A 22,460-nucleotide genomic window follows, 5' to 3' on the forward strand; every position below is an offset into this window, starting at 1 on the left:
GTGCTTTATTTGAGCCATGCCTCCTCTGGTCTAAAGGGCGCCCTGAAGCTTTATGTGTTTTAAGGCACAAGAAGCAGTTTTGCTCTGGGGAACAAGGACAACAAGCAGCTTAGCTTCCCCTGGGCTCACTGGGCACCCCTCTTTTAGATCAGGTCCCCTTCGGTCAGCCACCTTTATTCCGGACTCTGGGAGTGGACATAGGGGAGCAAACAGGTGTTTAAAAAAAATACCCTACAGCTATTTTAATATTGTTACGGGAGCCCCGTAAATGCCTCTCCTCTCCTGTCTGGTCCCCCGAGTCCTGGAGCTAAAGAAGCAGCCCTTCTTCAGCCATGATGCTCTTCCCTGCCATGGTGCTCGCTGCGTCCTCCCTGACAACAGGAGCAGCTGGGAGGACCAGCTGCACAAGGTCCCCAAGGCCGCGGTGCCGTGTGAGAGAGACCGCCACCCTGCAGGCTGCAAGGGTTGGCGGCCCACTCTGTCCCTGGCATTCTGTCTCCTCCCCGAGTCCCCAGCTGGCCTCTGCTGGTCCCCACTGGTTTGGGAAATTGCCCTTGCCTGGTACAGGGAAATGCATCATAAGAAAAAACAGTTCCCACTTCAGCTTCTGTAAAAGACACTGACCAACTCCTTCATCCTCCAGAGAAACCCTTTAGCACCTAAGGGGACAAAAGCAGTGGTCCCTACTTAAGTGAATATCGTTCATTGTAACTGGCAAGAGGGTGAGAGGGGTCACCTCTGCTGTGCTCCCAGTGCCTGCCTTCCTGTTTATCAGGATGGCAGTAATGGGCCGTCTGACCTCGGGGGGGAAGGGACTCTGGGAATCAGGAGGTCTAGAATGTCCATGTGTGACCTTCCCAAGACCCTTCCTTCCCCTCTCTTGGACTCAAGGTCCCCATCTGTGGCAGGAAATTAGACCAGATCCGTGTGTTCCCAAATCATGGTACAAATCCCTGCCGGTGATATTTAGCAAACACGTTTAAAGTTTAATAACTATGTGTTTAAATAGTTTTAGACAATGGAGGAGAACAGCACAACCAACCCCTGAATCCGTGGGTGGTGTCACATAGACTGGGTCTAACTTTTAAGCATGTGGATGTAATTGATGCCGAGTAAAATGCTTATAGTCTGAGTAGCATGTGGATATGGCAGTTATCAGAGAAGGCCGGTGACTAAGGTTTGGGAACAGTGAACGGGGGAGGGTCCCTTTCAGAGCAGCTCAAGTTGTCCTTGCTGGCTGCTGAGCCTGGTGTCTGACGGGTGGCATGCATGGCCTCTGGGTATGAGTCAATAACCTGGAAGGCTTTCCCCAGGTTACTACCATCTTCCTTATGGGAAAACAGTCCACTGGACTATGAGGTGCTTTACAACACCGTTTCTTCGGGAGGGCTTGTGCCCCGCCTGCACAGCCAGGTTCAGTGAGCCTGATGGGGGGGCGGTGAAGGATTTAGGAAAGACAGATGAGGAAAGCTGGGTCTGGTTGGGATGCTGCCCTCTCTGATGGAGAGACAGCGCCATGGCCTGCAAGCCGAGTCTTTATTTATAGCCAGATTCCACAAGGCAAAGTAAGGGTGTGGTCAAGATGTTTACAACGTTCTCGTGGGTTTCTACTCAATGACATGCACCTGATCAAGCTTTGTTTACTTGCTGCACCTCAGGCAGCCTGAATCACAGCCACGTGGGACCACAAGTTCGACCCAGAACCTGTCCAAACACTAGCCCCTCTCCACAAGAGCTGTGTTGAGAGGTCTGTCTGTATGGAAAATGATGCCGTAAAAGATTGTATATTCAGCACACTTACATTGCTGTAAAACCTCAACCATCTTCGTTTATCTTTAAAAAAAAAAAAAAAAAAAAGGCCAAGTGGCCCTGTGGCTCTAGAGGGGGCATGAGCAGGTGGAGTCTAGCCATGGGCTGTGTCCACGGGGTAAGAGCTCACAGGGTCTTCCAGCTGGGGTATTGGAGCTGCTGGAGGCTGTCACCCAGACCCCAGGCTACTCAGAGCTGAGCCTCACTGCCTTTGGAGAGATGCGCTTTTGGCTCACGCATGCTGAAGCAATCTCTACAAAGGGATTCCCAGGGGCCAGTGAGAGAGAGAGGGCAACTCAGTGTCCACCATGAGAAGCCTAAGACCCGGCTGTCCCTGCCTAAGCTGGTCACAAGGACAGCCTACCCCACCATGGGCCAGACGCCAAGCCTCGAGTCCTCTAGTGGCCACTGACCACGTGGCCATGTGACCATGTGCATGCATGTCCCAAGGCAAGAGATGTACCTAAAAGGTGACAAAAGTGGTAAAAAAAAAAAAAAAAAAGGATAAAACAGAGAAATACAGGCCAAAGCATGAAAAGAGCATGGAAGTCATGAAGCTTGCATGTTCCAGACTCTCTTCGGAGTGCTGTATATACATGAACTAGACAAGCTTAGGAGGCGAGCAGGGTTATTTGCACAGTATTGAGGACACCTGGGCACAGTGAGGAGGAAGTCATTTGCATAAGAAATCTCACTTGGTAGTAGAAGAGCTGGGATTCAAACTTGGCACTGTGGGCCTGTGTGCTTAACCAGTAAACCACAGAGAGCGCGAACCAACAGAGGCAGAGGATTAGAACAAGAAGTCAGGTCTCCTTGTTGGGTCCCCTTCCCAGCACTTGTGCAAATTATTACTGCTAAGAGGGAGGTTGACCTTGCTCCTCAAGCCCCCAGACTGGGGCTCACCAGGGCAGAGTGCAGCTTGCTCCTCTGGCCTGCAGCCCAGGCGGCCAGGGACAGGTCGGACAGGTCTGGCTGGTGCAGATAGATGAAGTTCTACAGCTTCCGGTGTGTGGTGCTCAAGTCCCCAGGGACATCAGTAGCTCAAGGCCTCTACCCACCCTACCCCTCCGCCTGCCTCCACCTGGGGGAGGGGCGGCGACTTCACCCTTAGAGCCTCAGCTCAGTGTGGGTGAGTGCCCTCACCCATCCAAGCACACAGCTTGTCTCAGACTATCCACCCCAGGAGACCCCTGGAGAGAGAGGGGTTCTTCCAAAGGGAGAACTGCTCTGTGAGCCCAACCAGCCCCTTTCAGCTGGCTTCCAGTCTCCAGGTTGCCTGGCCTGCGTGGAAGGAGGCCCAGCACACTGTGTCCCCAATTCCCATTCCCAACAGCCTCAGTATCCACGCTGCCCTGCAGGGCCTGTCTCCCCTTCTCTCCCCCTCACTTCCTGAGTATACACCTGTGTTCTTAGTCTTCCCACAAATGCAGACCGCACCATTAAAAATAGAGCCTTTTTATTGGTACCTGTAAGTTCAGGTAGAAGGTGTTCCCACAAGCACACAGGCTGACGGCCTCCTGGGTAAGAAGGCAAGCCCAGAGCCTGGGCTCCTTGGCACAGACACAGAGAAAAAAATGAATAAATTATAGTTACAATATTCAGGGACAATACAGAAATTAGGATGCAAAATTCATCATCAATAAACGGGCATAAGAGCCATAAGGCACCACCCCTTGTCTTGGCCAACTGGCCAAGGGTACAGGCAGGTGGGCCAGGCTGGAGTGCAGTGTCCAGAAGGGCATGCGGTGGGCCCCGGGGCACTGAGGCAAGCCCCTTGCGCGCTCGGCCTCCTGCTTCCCCTTCCTACATTGGTGGACCCGGACTAGAGGCTATGGCCCTTGGGGGAGGGGAGATGGGGCAGAGGACAGGAAGTAGAGGGGGCTGAGTGGGTCATGGTTGGTCAGCTCAGTCCCTCCTCTGCCCAGACACTGTCCGAGGCTAACCTCTGCCTGCTCAACCATCCAGAGCCAGGCAGCTGCCACAGTAGACATAGGGTTTGAATCCACTTCTGGTCTACACCTAAGACCAGGCAGGGCAGGGCCGCAGGACTGTAAGGTAAAAGGGACTCGTGGGGTCTGTGCCCCACCCTGACCCCAGCCAGGGATGGGAAGCCTAAGCTGCCTAGTCTCCAAATAAATTATGGAAATAAATTATCGTCTTCACAGTCCAGAGAATTCAGCCACCCAGGGGGCGCGGGCTCAGGATGGCAGAAGCCGGAAGAGGTAGATGTTTCCAGCCCTGTCTCGCTGTCATTAGGCTAAGAAACATCATGCCCTCCTCTTCCTGGCATGCGCCATGGAAGTGGGAGAAACTGGGCACCAGGGGCTGGGTGGCTGAAGGGGGGAGCCCCCTCCCACTCTCCAGCACAGAAAGTTACAAAAATAAATAATAAACCAACCCAGAGGGTTGCATGGAAATTAGGAATGCCCACATGGGTGAGCCGGCCAATGGGAGACAGTTACCTACTACAGGCCCCAGAGAGCCCCCAAATTATGGCACAGCAGCAACAGGGCTTTCGGGGCCGGGAAAAGGCCCCTAGTCCTCACACAGGCACGAGCTCCAGCAGTGATGCCAGGGCAGTGTCCTCAAACAACCGGCTGTTCCAGAAGGAAGCCAGCGTCCTCGGCAGCTGGCTCCGACAAGCCCATGATGGATTCCAAGAAGCAAACGCCGGTGTCCCCCGGCGGGGAAAAGGCAGGTAAGGGTAAGTGGGGTGCCTCAAGGTTGTCCAGGCTGTCAGACACCTTCCGAGAGGTGTAGTGGGGCCCCAGACTGTAGTCTGGCAGGGCCTGGAGCAGCTCAAAAGAGTCGCAGGAAGACCAGCTGAGGTCCACTGAGCTGCTCTGGCCGGCGTCCATGCTGGGCAGCGCCTCGGTGCCAGGGAGGCTGCCTTCTCCCAACCCTTCAAGGCCACTGTTTAGGAAGCCGCTGGCATCCAGGTTGGCATTTTCATCCAGGATGCCTGATGTGAAGCTGGTATTGGCATAGCTGTGGGTCCAGCCAGCCAGGCCACCAGGGTCACCAGAACCAAAGATATCGGCGAGGTGGAAGCAGCTGAGGTTGTCGAGGTTCCCCACACCCCTTTCTTCGTCCTCGTCTCCACCCAGGTCTGAGTCACTGAATCTCAGGATCCGCTCGAGGCTGTCATCATCCATACCAGGCTGGAAGCCAGGGTCAGGCAGGGCTGGATGCGCAGGACTGTCAGGGGGCTCGCTAGTGCCCGATGCTGCGGAGGAATCAGTCATGTCGCTGCTGCAGCTGTGGTCTTCCAGCTCGCTGCTCACGGGGGGGTTGGCCAGTGAGAAAGCGGGGGTCAGGACCTGCCCACCAGGGCTGGGTGGACTGCCCGGGGCAGGGGCCTCCAGCTCCCCAAGGCTCTCAGCCCCCTGCTCCAGCTGCAGGCGGGTGAGTGTGTGCAGCAAGTGGGTCTGAACCCGCGCCTGATTGAATTCCACACGGCCCTTGGGGTTCTCACAGCCCTCCTTGCAGCAGCCACAGGGGAACGCTGTGTGGTCCATCTGCAGAGAAGGTAGAGGCATGAGTGAGGATCCTGAGGAGCCCAGAGAAGCAGCCCCCCAGCTCAGGCTCCCGCTCCCAGCCCAGCCCGACCACCGTACCTGGCACTTGATGCCCGCCAGGCTGCAGCTGCAGGTCTCAGGGTCACAGACCCGATCGCAGCGACAGCCACAATCCTCCCGGGACTGGCGCAGAGCCTGCAGCTCCCGCTTCTCCTCTCGATCGATCTTCCGCACGCCCGCAGCCCGCAGCAGGGCCCGCCGCTTCCGGGCTGGGTAGGGATGGAGGGAGGTCATTTCCTCCAACCGGCCACTTGCCACGGCCTCTGCCAACTCCTCATCCACAGAGGCATCATCGATGGCATCCACGGTCAGAGTCAGGCTGGCCTCCGCCTCAGGTACCCCAGCCTCTGTAAGCTGCATCCAGGGGGGAGAGGAGGGATGTGAGAGGCACAGGCGTGGTGGTCTTCGTCCCCACAGCCACCAGTCATCCGACAAACACCCCCCATGTGCTACTCTGGGCTGAACACTGTGGATTCCCCAGCGATCAGGACGCCAAGAACACTGCCCTCGGGGCATCTGCAAATAGATTTCCTGTCCATTTCATGGACAAACGCCCTCCCCGGTGTCCGTCAATTCCACATCCTCCTCCCCTTGAGGCAGACAGATTCAGGTACCATGCCCCATTCTGCCTGCACGTAACCCAGGCAACAGATCCCAATCGAGCCGTTACTGGCCCCAGGCATGTCTTTCCCCAAATAGTGGGAAAACCAGCACCTGCCCCTGATGCCCCTCCCCTCAAGGCTAGGCCTTCGCTGTGGACCTTTGAGGGGTCTCCTACCTTCGATCGAAGCACCTCCAGCTTCTCCTCCTTCAGGCGTAGGCGGAGCTTCTCTTGCCGTGCCCGGGCCTGCTCCTGTGCAAACTCGGCCAAGGAGAAGCGGCGGCAGGCACTGTGGCGAGGGGCCATACCCAGAGTGCAGCCACCGCGGCTGGGCACGCTGGTGAAGCCCTGGCACCGAGGGAAGTAGAAGACAGTGGTGCCATTGAAGGCTATGCGGCCTGGACGCTTCCGGGGAGCCCGCTTCAGGATGGACAAGGCTGGAAGGCAAGCAGAGCAGGGGTAGCGCATGAGTTCTCTGTGATATGCAGCACAACCCCCTGGAAGAGGACCCTGGTCCACTGCTCCTCACACCTCCTTTCTCCTCACCACCCCCTCCCCCCACCCCAAAAGAGATGGATTCAAATTTAGAAGCCAAAAAAAAAAATGAGGAGCCAGCCTGGCTGGGATTAGAGTTGGTAAAATTGAACACCACCCCTATGCCAATACTAGGTTATTGCTATTACCAGCTGAAATGAGAGTATTTGTAAGTGTAAACATCTTTCCCATCTTTATAAGCCAACTAGAGGCCCGGTGCACAAAACTCGTGCACAGGTAGGGTCCCTAGGCCTGGCCAGCAATCAGGACCAATCAGGGCCTTCCGGCTGCTAGCCGGAGCCTTCCTCCACTCTACACCGTCCCCTGGTGGTCAGCGCACATCATAGTGAGCAACTGAACTCCCAGTCTCCCGGTCAAACTCCCGAGGGGACACTCTGCCTATTAGCCTTTTATATATATATAGATTATAGGTCCCTTGTATAGTTTCCTAATCTTTTTTTTATTGATTTGTAGCATCCCTTTATATATGCTATTAGAGACATTAGTGGCAATTTGGCCTGTCCAATGTAATACGGAGAATTCTTATTCTCTCTGCAAACTGAAGTGGCTAGCACTTCCTGAACCATGTTAACCAACAGTGGTGACAGACAGCATCCTCCTCTTGTTCCTGACTTAGTGGGAAATGCTTCCAGTCTTTCCTCATTAGTCAGATCAGCTTTTGGGATGAAAGCTATTCTTTAACCATTTAGGTAGAATTCACTTATGTCTACCTTATCAAGAATCTTATCTAGAAGGAACCGTATGTTTTATTAAATATTCTTCAGCATCTAGAGTAGCTCTTACATTTTTCTTCCTCTGACACAGTCAGTTGGTAAACTATGAGATTGGTTTTTATATTAACCCATCCTTCTAGTTCTAGGATAAACCCACAGTTGTTTCGTCAGTTAATGTACCGTTAGATCTATGTGCTAAGAATTATACTTTTTTTATATATAACGCAGACATGCAGGTAGCACCTAAACGAACATCGTCTCTGTGCTCAGAAAATACCAGGTGGGGGGATGAGGGAAAAGCGTTCTAAAAGGCTCCTTGGGGCTGGGGGGAGCGACCGTACAAAGCAAGGTTGAGAACTCTCCCGGGCCTCCTTGGCCCGTTTGGAACCAGAACCTGCCAGCTTGAAAAATAACTGGGGGAAAACCTTTCACTCCGGTCAGGTAAAGCCAAGCGGCATTTTGACAGGAGAGGGACCGGCCTGACAGGCCTCAGAGCGGAGAAGTGCGGGCGTGGGGCTCTGGCAGAGCAGCTGGAAGGACAGGGCGAGAGCCGGAGAAACGAAACTGGAACAGAAGGGAGGAGCCAGGGCGGGAGGGCTAAGGGCCACTCTCGGGAGCTCTGCTCTGAATGTCATGACTTGGAAACAGGGGAGTCCCAGGGTCAAAGGTGAATGTACCCAAGACCAAGCGCCGCTGGACAGTGGGCATTCCTAAGTAACCACTGTATTCCAGGAAGTGATGAGGTGGGGAGCTGAAGCCATGGGGACACAGCCTCCAGTGGCTAGGACGGCTTTGTCACATGCCTCCCAATTTCATCTTTAGGAAGGAAGGAAGAAGGGGGCGGTGTGTGGTGGGGTTCCCAGGAGGGTAGGGACTCACGGGTAAAACTTTGGGGGCCACAGACGTTTCGGTCAGGTGGGGACATCTGATCCCAGGGGCTCTCCTCTTCCAAGTCCCAGGCTGGGGAGACTGAAGAGCTTGGGGAGCAGGAGCCAGAGTGGTGGCCCGAGGAGGACAAAGACGAAGACGAGCAGAGTGAGGAGTCATCCTCTTCCAGCTGGTCAAACTTCCTTTTCAGCAGCCCAGCCATGGTGGGTACCGGGCACAGACAGCCTGGAACAGGAAGGAGAAAGCTCTCAGAGGCGGGCTCAGCTCTGATTGCCACCTCTCCCACTTACCCTTCGAGGTGTCCCAGGCCCTCCCGCCCCGGCCCCGGAGCTCCACGTGCAGGGGGCACATCCCCAGGGGGCTTCTTTGCACAAGACAGAGCAGAGAGGCCCAAGCCCTCGTCCTGGGGCTTGGAGACTCCCATCACTCCGCCCAAAAGCCCTTCCAGGACCCTGCCCGGCACCTTCCCCACCACCTCCCACAACCCACCTACACAGGCGCGCACACCAGACGAACAGATGGACTGACAGACCTCTGCCCAGCCTCGCTCACTCCCCGACAGGAATCCTGGGGCTGACTCACTGGCTGGGTGATTCACAGGGCTCACATCTGTGTGCTTTTGTGTGTGAGACTGTCGGCGCAGCCACGGCTCTGCTTCCTCCGCCCCCTCCCCTCCAGGCACACCCGCAGGCACACTGCCCTGCACTGACGCAGCAGCTGTGGGCCCAGCTTCCAGGGCCAGGCCAACCAGGACACGCGGGGCGCGGGCTCACTCTGCCGCTGGCCCTGCTTCCTAGGCCCAGGACTTTCCCGAGTCCCTCCTCTCCCGCGAAGGACCTGCTCAGACTTTCCCTCAGAAACCCCCGCCCCACGGAGGACCTGCCTCCAGTCACCACTGTGGGACACCTAGGCTTCATGTCGCTTTCACATCTCCTGTTTGGTCTTAAAAGGTCGCCTGCATCTGCCTTCTACTCCAATATCTAGCCCTGTTTGTTTGAATTAACTTCCCATGGAAATTATTGTTTCCCATTAAAAAGAAAAACAACTCTTCCAGTGAAACCGACCTGCCAAGACCATGCCCCGCTCTCTCCAGTCTGCAGCTGGGTGGCTCGGAGCCGCCCCAGGACACCCTGCTCCTGTCTCCCTTTGCAGGTCTCAGTCCTCCGCGGGAATGCAACGAGGCTCCCACAGGCTGGCTGGCCCCATCCAAGTGGAGTGGAGGGGACTTGGGGTTCCCTCCCCTAAATGCCAAGGCAAATAGCCCCTTCCACCCCCTTGGGGATCCCCTAAGGACTCAGTCCCAAGGGCTGATCACCTTGTCTCTGCACATCCGGTGGCACTCAGGGCTCGGCCCCCAGGAGGTCACCAAGAGGAAAGGGAAACGATGCAGGGGCCCCAGTCCTGGGGAGCCCCTCCCCCACAGCTATCACAGGAAATGAGAGAGAACAGGAAAAACCAACCAGAGGGCTGGCGATCTCCTCCTCAGGTGTCCTTTCCAAACACCCCTTTCTCCCTTCGCCCAGCCTCTCACAAAGTCCCTGGATCCTCAACCCAGAGGGTGTGCTGTCAATCAACTTCCTGGTAGGCTTACTGGATACCATTCTTTGCAGGGACAGCCTCTCCCTGCAGGCACAAGAGAAGCAAGAGAGGGCTGGCCTCCTTGCAAACTCTCCACGTTGGGGCCCAGGGGGAAAGAGGACACACAGGTGTTTCCGGGGGCTTCTCGGCGGGTGCATTCTCAGGCTTGGCACCCCCCTCCCAGGGCCAAACCACAAACAAAAACAACCCAGCTCGCAGCTGACCTGCAGGTTCTCCCAGGAGATGGGGGGACTCTGTGGCCCAGAATCAGGCATGCACACATATAACAACACATGCAGACCAGAGACGCTCAGACACACAGGGACAAACCACACCCAGGCCCGCCGTCCCCACCACAGTCTCACAACGAGGTCCATCTTTTCCCAAGCTCCAGATGTGTCTACGGGGTGCTGAGTGGCTCCCTAATCACACGCCCAGCCTGAGACCCCTTCCCCCAAAACCAAATGCCCACTTGGTATTTCTGCCTGGCTGTTCCCTAGAAACATAAAATTCTGCAGGCCCCAAATCGAACCCCTCGTCTGTGTTCCCCACCCCCCTGCCCGTGCCATCTGTTCCTCTTCCTGTGTTCCCTATCTTAGTAACAGCACTGCCACCCACCCGGTTACTCAAGCCAGAAACCTGCAGCCATCCTCAACTCCTTCTTCCCTCTTCTCTCCCTCCAACCACATCCAGTCACACACTAACTCCTTCACTCCGCACAGGGCCCGGCACGGGCTCAGCAGGTATCAGGGAGGCCACCCAGCACAGGGTTAAGAACCTTGGCTCCAGAGCCAGACTGCTTGCAATTGAACCCTGGCTTAGCTCTTAATTAGCTGAGTGACCCTGGGTCAGTTCCTTAACCACGACACTCCAATCCTCTGTCATAAAACCTCGCAGGGTTTGGAGGCTTTCTTGAGTCAATTCATGTCAAGTGCTTAGTGCTCAGTGCTTAGTGACTGCGTCATTCTGCACCGTGAAGACAAGAATGAGCTCCTGGACACACACACACACACACACACACACACACAGATGAATCTCACTGATGCCATGTTAGATGAAAGGAGCCAGACGCAAGAACGCATGTGAATGAAGCTCAAGAAAAGGCAGACCCGATCAATGCTGATGCGAGTTAGAACGGTGGTTACTGGGGGAGGGGAGGGATGCACTAGAACAGCCAGGAGGGAATCTTGGCGGAAGTGCGGGGGGGGGGGGGGGGCAGTCTGGAAATGTTCTAAGTTGATCTGGGTTGATATTTGTTCCATGCGTGTCTAAAACCATAAAATCCATCTAGCTGTGCATGTAAGATTCATATACGTCATGCATTTTATGTACGTCACCTGCAATTTAAAAAGTTTATTACCCTATGTCTCCACCCTCACTGCTATTACCCATGTCCTCACCCCACAGCCATTCTTTACCCTGCAGCCAGAGTACTCTTATTAAACCCCCTATCTGCCTGCCACCCCCACGTTTAGAATCACTCCCTTAGGGGATTCCACGAAGGGCCAGCGAGACCAGAGCAGGCCTAGCTGCAGCCCATCCTCCAGGCTCATCCTGGGAGTCTCCCCACCCACCTCTCACTTTACACTCCAGCAGAACTGTGGCACCCCTAATCGCCACAACTTGCTTACCTCCTGGCCTATCATCTCCTAGAGGGCCTCCCCGAAACCCCCACGGCTCCTCACTCACCACATGCCTCTCTGAGATCCCCACAACACAGCCCTCACCTCCCGACCCTGCAGTGGCCTCACTGCTCATCTCCCTCACACCAGGCTGAGGGCCTCTCAGCCTGGCTGTCACTGTGCCCAAGCCTAGAACGGAGTCTGGCATAGAGAAGGCAACTGAGGACCATCAGAGGTAGGCAGGTGGGTCCTTTGTATAAACACAGAAACAAGATTAAGCACAGGAGTTGGGGGGGGGGGGGAGTGAGTGGTCAGTGTGATCGCATGCTCCTGTCAGTCAGTTTAAGGGGGGCGGGGTTCACACCCCTCCCCCAGCCTGCAGTGGAGGGTTTGAACTAGAATGGTACCCAGAAGGGGGTGGCTCTGAGGGAGAAGAAAGCTCTGCTGCAAGCAGGTGCCAAAGCAGGTGCCAACGCATGCATCTCAGGAGGCTCCCTGTTCCCGAGTACACAAACTGCAGGGTCAAGGAAGCAGGTTTAAGCCGTGGTTCTGCCTCAGGGATAGCTACAGAATGGGAACTTAAGGTGAGGGGCTACCAGCTCCAAAACTGCAGACGGAGAAACCAGGGCCGCGCTGCAGGTTTTGTGATGAACCCCCGCAGGATCTGCAGGCCTGGAATCAAACGAGAAACCATCTCCTGCCCGATACTCCTTTGCGGTGAGGGAAGAAGGAAGAGCCACCTTCCCACCTGGGAATCTAGAGGCTGAGAGAGGCAGAGGCAGGCGATAAGACAAAAAGACTCAGCCAGAGACAAGGAGAAGCCAAGAAAAAGGAATGAAAGATAGTGGAAGAGTCCAAGAAAAGTGTCAGACAGTGAGTCAGAGGGTGGGGGAGGGGCCTCCAGCAGCTACCCAGGAATCAAGATTCCCGACCATGGCACTGTTCCCAGGGTGAGAGCACAGCCCCCTCCCAGGGTCCTGGAGGAAGGAAAAGCAATTCCCAGGAGCTGGCTCAGACAGAAATCCCACACCCCCAGGAGCCCCGCAGACAGGCCTGAATCAAAGAGAACCACCAGGCTTCTTCCGGGATCTGCCTGGGCCCTGAGAATCAGACCGCCTTCCTGCCAACACACACAGGAGCTGACAGTCCAGGGCGAGGGGGGGCACACCTCCCCACCCTGCTCACCAACACTCTCTACACACTCAGGCCATACTCTGTGAATCCAGGACAGGGCACCTCACCCTGGGCACCAAACAAACCAAGGCTATTGTGGGGGGTGGGAGGGGTGGGGTTTGGGGGAAGAGACAATCTCAGGGCCTCTGAAGTCACACCAGTTCCTCTGTGCACTTCAGCAGTCCCAATGCCCCAGCCTAGTATTGGGGAGGGGTCACCTTCAGCAGCCTCCTTCTAACTCCAAGAATCTGAACAATGTGTCATTTAACCTGAGCCCCTGACTAGGGCAGGTCAGTTTCCCCCAAGCCCCCCCACCCCAACCCCCGACTACTTCCTGGGAGAAGGGGAGGGCACCTCTGAGCACTGGGGCCCCCACTGGGATTGGCTGGAGAAACAGCCTGGGCAGCCCAGAGGGCAGACAGGAAGCCTGGGCACACCCCTCCCCCACCTCTCCCTCTGAAAGTGATCAGGGGGGGCGGGGACAGTTCCTCGCCTTGGCCTCCAGGGCCTGGCACTGGGCAGGTGCCAGATGCTTGCTGGCTACGTGAGGCAATTGCTTCTGCAGCAGGGAAGCTGCACCTGACAGCGGCTGCCTCCTCCACCCAGCCAGGTCTCCTTCACTCTCCTCCATTCATTCATTCCACAAATAATTACTGGACTCCAGTGAGGTGCTAGGCACTGCTCAGGCACTTGGGCACAGAGGGAGCGGGACATACATTGGTGCGGCCCCCTGCAGTGCCGAGTTTAGGGGGTAGGGGTACAATCAGAGTTTACAAGCCCTGTTATGAGCGGCGAGGGTGGGTGGAAGGGGTGGGCAGGCGGGGTACAGGGCTCTCCGCGGGAAGGATGTAGAAAGAGTTCAGACAGGGGGCACAGCGTGAGTGAGGGACGTGAGAGGAGGAGAGGCGGGGTGGGCGGTGCTGCAGGCCCCGGGCGCCCAGGTCAGGCCTCAGCCCGAGGGCACAGGGAGCCACAGCAGGGTTTCAGCAGGGAGTGACAATGCCAGATTTGCATTTTAAGAAGATGGCTCAGCACCGGGACAGGAGGGGGTGTGACGGGTTGCGCCGCGCAGCCCGAGCTCAGCGAGAGGTGACAGGACAAGGACACGGGAGGAAGGTGAGTGGCCTGGGTGACCTCAGGCTGTGGACACTGCAGAGGGCAGGGACCTTCCGGGTGTGGGGGCTGCGGTGAGCTGTGCCGGAGGGGCTGTGGGGCATCTGCACGGGGGCGTCGGTGGGCAGTGGAGCTGGGGAGGGACCCTGTGTGTCAGGAGTGTGGGCTCTGCGTGTGACTGTGCCAGGGGGCAGGAGTGACTAAGTGCGTGGCGGTTGCTGTGGAGCCGGCATCTCCAGTGGGTGCCGGTGGAAAAGCCCCCCGGGGGGGGCGGACACGGAGGCCGGGGAGGAAGTGCGTGCTGGGGAGGGGAGAGGAAGTGCGTGGGAGGCAGCCCGCGATGCCCGGGGTGGCCGGTGGAGCTGCGCCGTGACTCACCGTGGTGGCCTCTGCGTGTGACGGCGACTGACAAACAGGTGAGTGTACGACACGATCCCGCCCCCTCCCTCCTCCCTCTCTCCCGGGGTCCGTGACTCACGGAGCCTCCTCCTCGCTCATCCCTCCACTCCCGGTCCCGCCTCCCAGGGGCGCCGGGCACGCGCCGCAGCCCCAGCATCCACCCCCGGGGGGAGCCCGAGGAAGAAAGCGACAAATGTCACCTGCTCCGGCCACGAGAGGAACTTCGCAAAAGTTCGCCGGCAACTGGGTCAAAAGGAAACTCGCCCGCGGACGCGCGCACCCCGTGCCCCGGCCTCCGCGCGCAGCTCCGCTCGGCCGCCGCCGGCACGGGACTCGGGGCGCCGGGACTTCGTGGGGTGCCCGCGGCGGGGCGGGGGAGGGGAGCCGAAAGCCGGCGCCTCCGCGCCCTGCCCCCCGCCCCGACCCCGGCCGTGTCACGCCGTTTGGGGCCGCGGGCTGTCCTGGCCCCGCGCCCGCTCTAGGGGTCGGGGGGCCCACGGCGGGCCGAGGAGCAGCGGCCCCCGCGCGGGACGCCCCCTCCCCAAAGTCCCGTCCCGTCCCGTCCAGCCCGAACCCCTCCGCGCTTACCTGCCAGCCGGGTGCGCTCCACGGACCCCGACGCGACCCACGTCCCGCCGGACGCCCTCCGCTTCGCGACCCCGCGTCCACTCGGCCCGCAGCCGTCGGCCCTGCCTCCCCGGGCTCTGCGGTCCGGCAGCGGCGGCGGCGGGAGACAGTCTGCGCGGCCCCGCCCGCCGCTCCGCCCTCGTCGTCAGTGGAAAACTCCGGGGCTGGCCGCGCTGACGCAGCCCGGCCGCTGGCCAGGCCTCCCGCCGCCCCGCCCCGCCCCGCCCCGCCCCGGAGGCACCGCCCCCGCCCCGCCCCGCCCCGCCCCGGAGGCACCGCCCCCGACCCACCGGCGCCGCGCACGGCCTCCCCGCTCCGCCCCGGCCCGGCCCGTCCGGACCGCGAGCCCGCGCTCCCGGCACTCCCGCAGGGAAGGTGTGCACGCCCGCAGCGAGCCCTGCGGGCGCCCCGCTCTTCCCGGCCGCGGGCGCCACCCTCCCCACCACGCGTCCCGGAGCGTCCCCACCCTCACACCTTCGTGCAGCCCGTCCTCGCGCCTGTCCCACCCCTGGCTGCTGCCTAGCACCCCATCGCCTAAGGCCTCGGCTTCCAATGCCTCCTCCGGGCAGCCTGCGGGGACGCCTGGCCCGCCCCCTCCCAGGCCTCCCCGGCAGCATCCTGGGTTCTCGGACTGTCCCAGGTGAAAGTTGTCAGCGACGAGCCCAGCGCTCAGTGCTCCTTTCTCCCCCCACCCCCAGGTGTGTCTGTGTGTGGCGGGGTGCTCCCTGGATGGCTCTGCCTCGGGATGGTGGTGAAGGCCCCTCTTCCGCCAGAGTTGTATGTGTAGCAGGGGCTGCCTGCCTCTGCTTCTCAGGGAGGGGCACCAGGGCAGTGGTTCTCAACCTTGGCTGCACATTAGAATCATCTGGGGATCTTGTTAAAATCCTGATTTCTGGGCCTCATCCTCTGGGAATTCTGTTTCTCTGTTACTAATGTTGTGGTCTCACCCCATAACAAAGAAACAGAATTTCCGGAGGATGAGGCCCAGAAGTCAGGATTTTAAAAAGATCCCCAGGTGATTCTAATGTGCAGCCAGGGTTGAGAACCACTGCAGTAGGAGAAAGCGGGTTGGGGGCAGCCACGGTCCCCGGGCTTCCCGGAGTGTGTGGACCCGGGCCTGCCGCGGGAGGTGTCTGCACAGCTGCGGCCACGTTCCCGTGACTTCGCAGCGCCCTCAGGTTGACGTCTCCACTAACTCCCTGGCCCATCTGTGCGGGCTTGGGGCTCTCTCCTCATACTCCCACCTCCATTTTAACGTCTTTAATTTGTGCGCATTTCTTTTTATTTGTGCATTGTGCTTGTAACGTCGGTCCAGCTGCACACAGTTTTAACTTACACGTGAGGTTTTCTGCTCTGTATCTCATTCGGTTTCTCCCAGCCTTACCTCTACACTCCCACCCCACACCCTCGATAAAGCTCTAGGGTGTGTCCTGCACGTGGGCAAGATTGCCGAGTGAATTGCATGCGCCCAGTGAATGTGCACAGGGAGGTGGGGCTGGAAGTGGAGACGGAAGGGTCATCAGCATAAGGCTGGTGCTGAAGCCATAGCTGATGGCTGAGACGGCTCAGGAGGGAGTGTAAAGGCTGTGGAGCTGGGTGTCAGTTGCTAGAGGTGACTCAGCCCTTAGGGCTATGGTGCCCACCACCCTCCCCATCAGGCACTCAGCTATGCCCTCCCTGTGGCTGCCTCTCCTTCCTGTCTCTAATTCCCTCCCCTCCCCTCCCCTCCCCTCCCGTCCCCTCTCCTCCCCTCCCCTCCCGTCCCCTCTCCTCCCCTCTCCTCCCCTCCCCTCTCCTCCCCTCCCCTCTCCTCTCCTCTCTCATAAATGGGAGCACTAGACCAGAGAACCCCACCAGCTTCAACATTCCTTGAGTGAGAAGACCCTGCCTGCTGATCAGGGAACCGGGCCAGGTTGAGCACTAGAGTTCATGAGGATCTCTCAGGCTGCTTGGGTTTGCATCCTGCTGGGCACCAGGGCAGGAAGTTGGCAAGGGATTGGGGGCTTAGAGCAGGGAGCCCAATGGGTGATGGGGTTTGGGGCCAGGAGGAGAGGAGACGATAAGGGAAAATATAGGAGACTAAAAAGAATCAAATAAGAGGTGCGTTTTCTCCAGAAAAGCCTCCCTGACCTGGGATGGGCTCGCCAGATGTTGCCCAGATGTTGCCGATGATGGAAAACATCTCCCTCTGGGATCCCAAATAAGTGCTTCCTGTTGGTGGGGAAATAAAGGGTCTGTTCCAAGTCAGGGAGGGTGGGGTCTGGAGCAGCATCCATCTATGACTATGGCAGAAACACACCCACACATCCTCAGGGAACTGCTGAATACTTAGGAGAGAGAGTCCAACAAGTTTCTCAAACATTCAGCATCCATGGACCACCTGTTTTAGGTAAATAAAAAATTACTAGTTTTAAATATTTTTAAAAATTAATGATGAGTTCCCATCATAAAGACTAAAATTAAAAGGACAATTTAAAAAAAATAGTAGCAAATGCAGCAAGATTGAAAATTCACCAGCTTTATTAAACATTGTTGGCGGGTCAGTGAATTAATACAGTTTGGAAAATAATTTGGTAGTGCCTACTAAGGTCAAACACAGGTAAACTCTATGATCTTATAATTTTTTTCCTTAGTATATGCCCAAGAGAAAAAAAGGTTTTAATGTTCACCAAAAGCCACAAGAATGTTACGGCAGCTTTATTCCTAACAGCCTAAAACTGGAAACAACCTAAATATCCAACCTGCACGTGGGAACAAATTGTGATTTATCATACAATGGGATTTTAGCACTGTAAAAACACACACAAACAATTGCTTCATTCAATGACAGGGATGACTCTTTAAAACATTATACTGAGGAAAAGAAGCCAACCATAAAAGAGGAATAACTACGATTCCAGTTATTTGCATGAAGTTTAAAAATAGGCAGAACTAAAGCACAGCAACAGATAACATTACCTTAGGGAGTAGTGACTGGGCAGAGCCACCAGCCAATCTTCTAGATGCTGGAGATGTTTATTTTGATCTGGGCAGTGGTTGGACGGACAAGTATGTCCACATGTAAGAAGTCAAGTTCAGCCGAAACCGGTTTGGCTCAGTGGATAGAGCGTCGGCCTGCGGACTGAGAGGTCCCAGGTTCGATTCCGGTCAAGGACATGTACCTCGGTTGCGGGCACATCCCTGGTGGGAGATGTGCGGGAGGCAGCTGATCGATGTTTCTCTCTCATTGATGTTTCTAACTCTCTCTCTCCCTTCCTCTCTGTAAAAAATCAATAAAATATATTTAAAAAAAAAAAGACACTTTAATAAAAAAAAAAAAAAAAGAAGTCAAGTTCAACACTTCAGATTGATTCACTCCATGCAGGTTTTGCCTTGATAAGAGGAGGGAGAGGGCACGACAGTCAGTGCCCTTGTTTTCAGCCTTCCACCAGTAAGTCCACCTCCTTATCAATGAGGGATACCTGGTGCTCACAGGTCAGTTTCAACGGTGTAGGGTTCTCTCCATCTACATTAGTGGAGCGGGGAAGGATTTTATTCCACCATGATTCTTAGGTTGCCAGAAGCTACATGTTGTTTTGCATCTAAGAGTTTTATAGTTTTAGCTCTTACATTTAGGTCTTTTAGTTAAGAGTTAATTTTTGTGTGTGGTATAAGGTCAGAGTCCAACTTCATTCTTTTGTAGGTAAATAGCCAGTTTTTCCAGCAACATTGGTTGAAAAGTGCTGGGGTCCAACCCCAGCAGGTCCAGGGGTCCCCAAAGGTGTGGATGGAGTCGACAAAGAAGGAATGACACGGAGACAGCATTCAGTTGATCAGCAGCCTAGCCAGGATCTCTAGCCAGGATCTCTAGCCAAGTTCTGGTCTGGATCTTCAGTGAAGTTCTGCCGTTTATTGTGTTGTTACATCTGTATTTATACCAGTTGATTTTAATCCTGTCAATTTCTATTGCAAAGGTTAAGTTGTTTCTTATCTCCATTCCAGGGAGTAAAGATTATGTAGCTTAAGCGTGATTGTTCATAGTTAAAGTGATTAACTACCCGCCTGGCACTTAGTTAAGGAGTTTTATTCCCTCCCTAACTTCAGGGAAAAATCCTTACCTGGGGAAACAACCTTTCTCGGAGAGGTGACCTTGGTTAAAACACATATCGCTAAGGGGAGCAAACATATTAAGAACAGTATGCTATATACGCCAGGTCCCTTGAAACATATGCTGTGCAGATGTTTCTTTCCTGCAGCGACTGTGTCAAGCAGCAAGGATGGACCGGCTTCCGGCAGAAAAGATATTATTTTTCAAAATCAAATCAAAGCAGCCAAGTCCTCAGAACTTCAACCTCAGTCCGCAGGGACACTCTCCCACGTGCTGCCCCAACCCCACCACCTCCAAGGCTTATCTCACACATGGGGATGCCTTTCTCTGTCCAGGAAGGCCTGGCTGATTTTTCATCCAAGTTGTCTGCTCATGGCTAATGCACCTTGTGGACGAAAGGGGCCACACGCTGACCTGACAAGCTCAGGGAAGGCCTGCGTGGCAGCCTAGCAGACTCAGAGACCTAAAATAACCACAAAGGATGGTCTGAAATTAAACTTCAACTAAAAGCAGTTATGGTGGGCAGTTATGTCCTAGGCCAGTATCTTCACTGACAAGATCAACTTTGATCCTTACTGAGCCCATTTGCCTTTTTGCCTCTAAGATAACATACCCTTGAAATGTCTGCGTAACTTGTAACTTCCCTTTTTCTGGAGCCCCTGGGGCACAACCAAATGTTCTGGGCGCCAGGACAGATACTACAAATTCCTTCATTATCATGTTAATTGATCCTGCACCCACCTAAGTATGTGTCCATCATTTTACTTTTTATCCTATCACAGAGGTCCCCCCCCCCCCCCCCCCCCGCTTCGCTTAATCCCACCTCCTTAAATCTGTCACCAATGAATTTCATGTATAAAAACGGATGTAACCCTGCCATTCTCCGGAGCACTATCTCAATTCATTGAGGTTCTGCTTCCCCGCATATGTCGACAGTTTGGCTCAAATAAACTCACAAAAATTCTTTACAGGTTTCAATGGGTTTTTTTTATACGTTAACAACCTCTTATCCAAGCCTATGGATTTACCCAGAGCAGGTGGTGGCACCTCGGCTGTGGGAGGGAAGGCAGGAGTCTTTCATGAGGCTGGGAGTAAGGACTAAGGTCCCATCTCCTTAGGATGCTCAAACACCCCTCTCTGGACAGCCCCACCCCTCCAGTCCTGGGGAGAGTCCTGTCCGTCTCCACCTTGCCTCTTCCTCCTTCTACTCAAAGGAACTTACTTCTCCAGGCTCCTGCTATGGATGTAGGAGTGAATGTTCCTACAAGGAACGTTCTTGTTTATCGATGAGAGAGAAACATCAGTCGGCTGCCTCCTGCATGCCCCCTACCAGGGATCGAGTCCACAACTTGGGTATGTGTCCTGACCAGGAATCGAATGGGCAACCTCTTGGTGCATGGGTTGACACTCAACCACTGAGCCACACTGGCTGAGCTAAACCGGAAGGCTTTTGAGTGTAGATCTGTGGATTAAAAATCCGAGCTGTTGAATTCTGGGTCAAAGGATTTTGACAGATATTGCCAAATCATCCTCCCAAGAGTTGCACCAATTTCACTCAGCCAGTAGCATCTGAACATGCCTGTTTCCTAACACCCTCCCTGGCACTAGGTCTTATCAAACTTACTGATCTCTGCCAATCTGATAGGAGAAACAAAGAAGATATCTTACTGCTTCCATTGGCATATCTCTAATTATGAGTGAAGTTGAGACTTTTATAAGCCATTTGTATTTCTCTCTCAACTGCTGGTTTATAGTCTTTGCTTATTTTGTATTGGGTTGTTTTAAGTCTTTGAGGAGTGAGGAAATAAACCCTTCTGCCTGTCACACTTATTCCTGGTTGGTTTATTACCTTGGTTTCTAGTCTGTTGTATTACCATACAGAAGTTTTGAATGTTTATAGTACAGTCCATTGAGGGACCCTGGGTTTGTTGTGTTGCACTCCTATCAGAATATTATAAATAAATTTACCTATTATTTTCTCTAGCATTTTATTGTCTTTTAATATCTAAAACCTTTATCCATTTGGAATATTTTGATTTAAGGAATGGAATAGGGTTCCCACTTTACCCTTCCCCTCCAACATGATCAGTTCATTTTCCTATCTCCTTTCTCTTCTAATGTCAGTTACCTTAAACAGAAATGGACTTCTCATGTATACTGGGACCTGCTTCGGGTTCTCTATTCTGGTCCACTGGGTTATCTATTTATTTCATCTTTAAGTACCACATTGCTTTACAGATTATAATTTCATAGTGTGTTTTATCATCTGATAGGTCTAACCCAGCCGTGGGCAAACTACGGCCCGCGGGCCGGATCCGGCCCGTTTGAAATGAATAAAACTAAAAAAAAAAAAAAAAGACCGTACCCTTTTATGTAACGATGTTTACTTTGAATTTATATTAGTTCACACAAACACTCCATCCATGCTTTTGTTCCGGCCCTCCGGTCCAGTTTAAGAACCCATTGTGGCCCTCGAGTCAAAACGTTTGCCCACCCCTGGAACCCATTGTGTTACTTTTCTTTTCCAGGGCTTTCCTGGCTCTTATTTATTTCCGCAGTTGAGTTTCATATCATTTTACGCGTTCCCCTCCTGACAAACAAAAAAGTCCTATGAAGATAGTTGACTCTTAAACAACATGGGTTTGAACTTCACACTTATATGGGGGGACTCTTTCAAAAAATATACAGTCTGCCCTCTGTATCCTCAGTTTTGCATCCAAAGGGTCAACCATCCACTGACGGAAAACAGTATTTTCAGTTCATGGTTGGGAGTCATTGGACTCAGAGGGCTGTGTGCATTGGTCTGTGCCAGTTTATACAGGGGGCTTGAGCATCTACAGATTTTGGTATCTGCAGGGGATCCTGGAATCAATGCCCTGTGGATACTGAGGGAAGACCATTGTTAAGTTTTGGGGGAGTCAAAAGTTATATTCAGACTTTTGACTTGCAGGGGTTTAGTGCTTCTAACTCCACTTTTTCAAGGGTCAATATATTTTAATTAGGATCACATTGAATTAACATGTTAATTGAGCACTTACATTTTTACATTTATTGATGTTTAGAGAGAGAAACAGAGACAGAGAGAAGTATTAATTTGTTGTGTTCCACTTATGTATGCATTCATTGGTTGTTTCTTGTATGTGCCCAGACCGGCAACCTTGGCGTATCAGGATGACACTCTAACCAACTGAGCTACCCGGCCCGGGAGCACTGACATTTTAATATTGTGTCTTTCTATTCAAAAGCACAGTATAGAATGTTCCCTGTATAACTTTAGTATTATCTTTGTAAAGGCCCTTATATGTCTTTTAAATATTTTTCTGAATATTTCATCTTTTTGAGTGCTATTGTCACTTCAATTTCTTGCTATTATATTTTCTGATAAGTTGTATTTTTTCAATATAAAAGAAGGCTACTGAGTTTTTTATTTTAACCTTGGAAACCACCCTCATCCTGAATTCTCTTTTTGTCTCTGATTATTGTGCATTTTTCAATCGCATCATCTATACATACTTTTGCTATTGTTATGGTTTTGTTTGTTTTAAGCAGGACTAGATGTAGATATGTATCAAATCTCTTTTTGGCATCTATTGAGAAGAAATTATGTCATTCTTCTTTGATCTAATAATATGGTCAATTTTATTAGACTCCCTAATATTATTGAACCACCTGAATGTTACTACAATGAACTTACTTGGAGGTGATAACTGATTTTTT

General features: G+C 53.9%; 1 protein-coding gene across 1 annotated transcript; it reads right to left on the bottom strand.

Annotated features, from left to right (window-relative positions):
• Positions 1-3,248: 3,248 nt before the first annotated feature.
• CSRNP1 (cysteine and serine rich nuclear protein 1) lies at positions 3,249-14,809 on the bottom strand. Its single transcript, XM_059664444.1, is given in 6 exon segments — positions 3,249-4,429; positions 4,431-5,327; positions 5,427-5,741; positions 6,166-6,425; positions 8,136-8,369; positions 14,618-14,809. Coding segments are annotated over 5 exon segments (1,761 nt in total). The 5' UTR covers positions 8,347-8,369; positions 14,618-14,809; the 3' UTR covers positions 3,249-4,351.
• Between the last annotated feature and the right edge of the window lie 7,651 nt (positions 14,810-22,460).

The sequence above is a fragment of the Myotis daubentonii genome, chromosome 14 (genome assembly GCF_963259705.1).
Source record: "Myotis daubentonii chromosome 14, mMyoDau2.1, whole genome shotgun sequence".
Lineage (NCBI taxonomy): Eukaryota > Metazoa > Chordata > Mammalia > Chiroptera > Vespertilionidae > Myotis > Myotis daubentonii.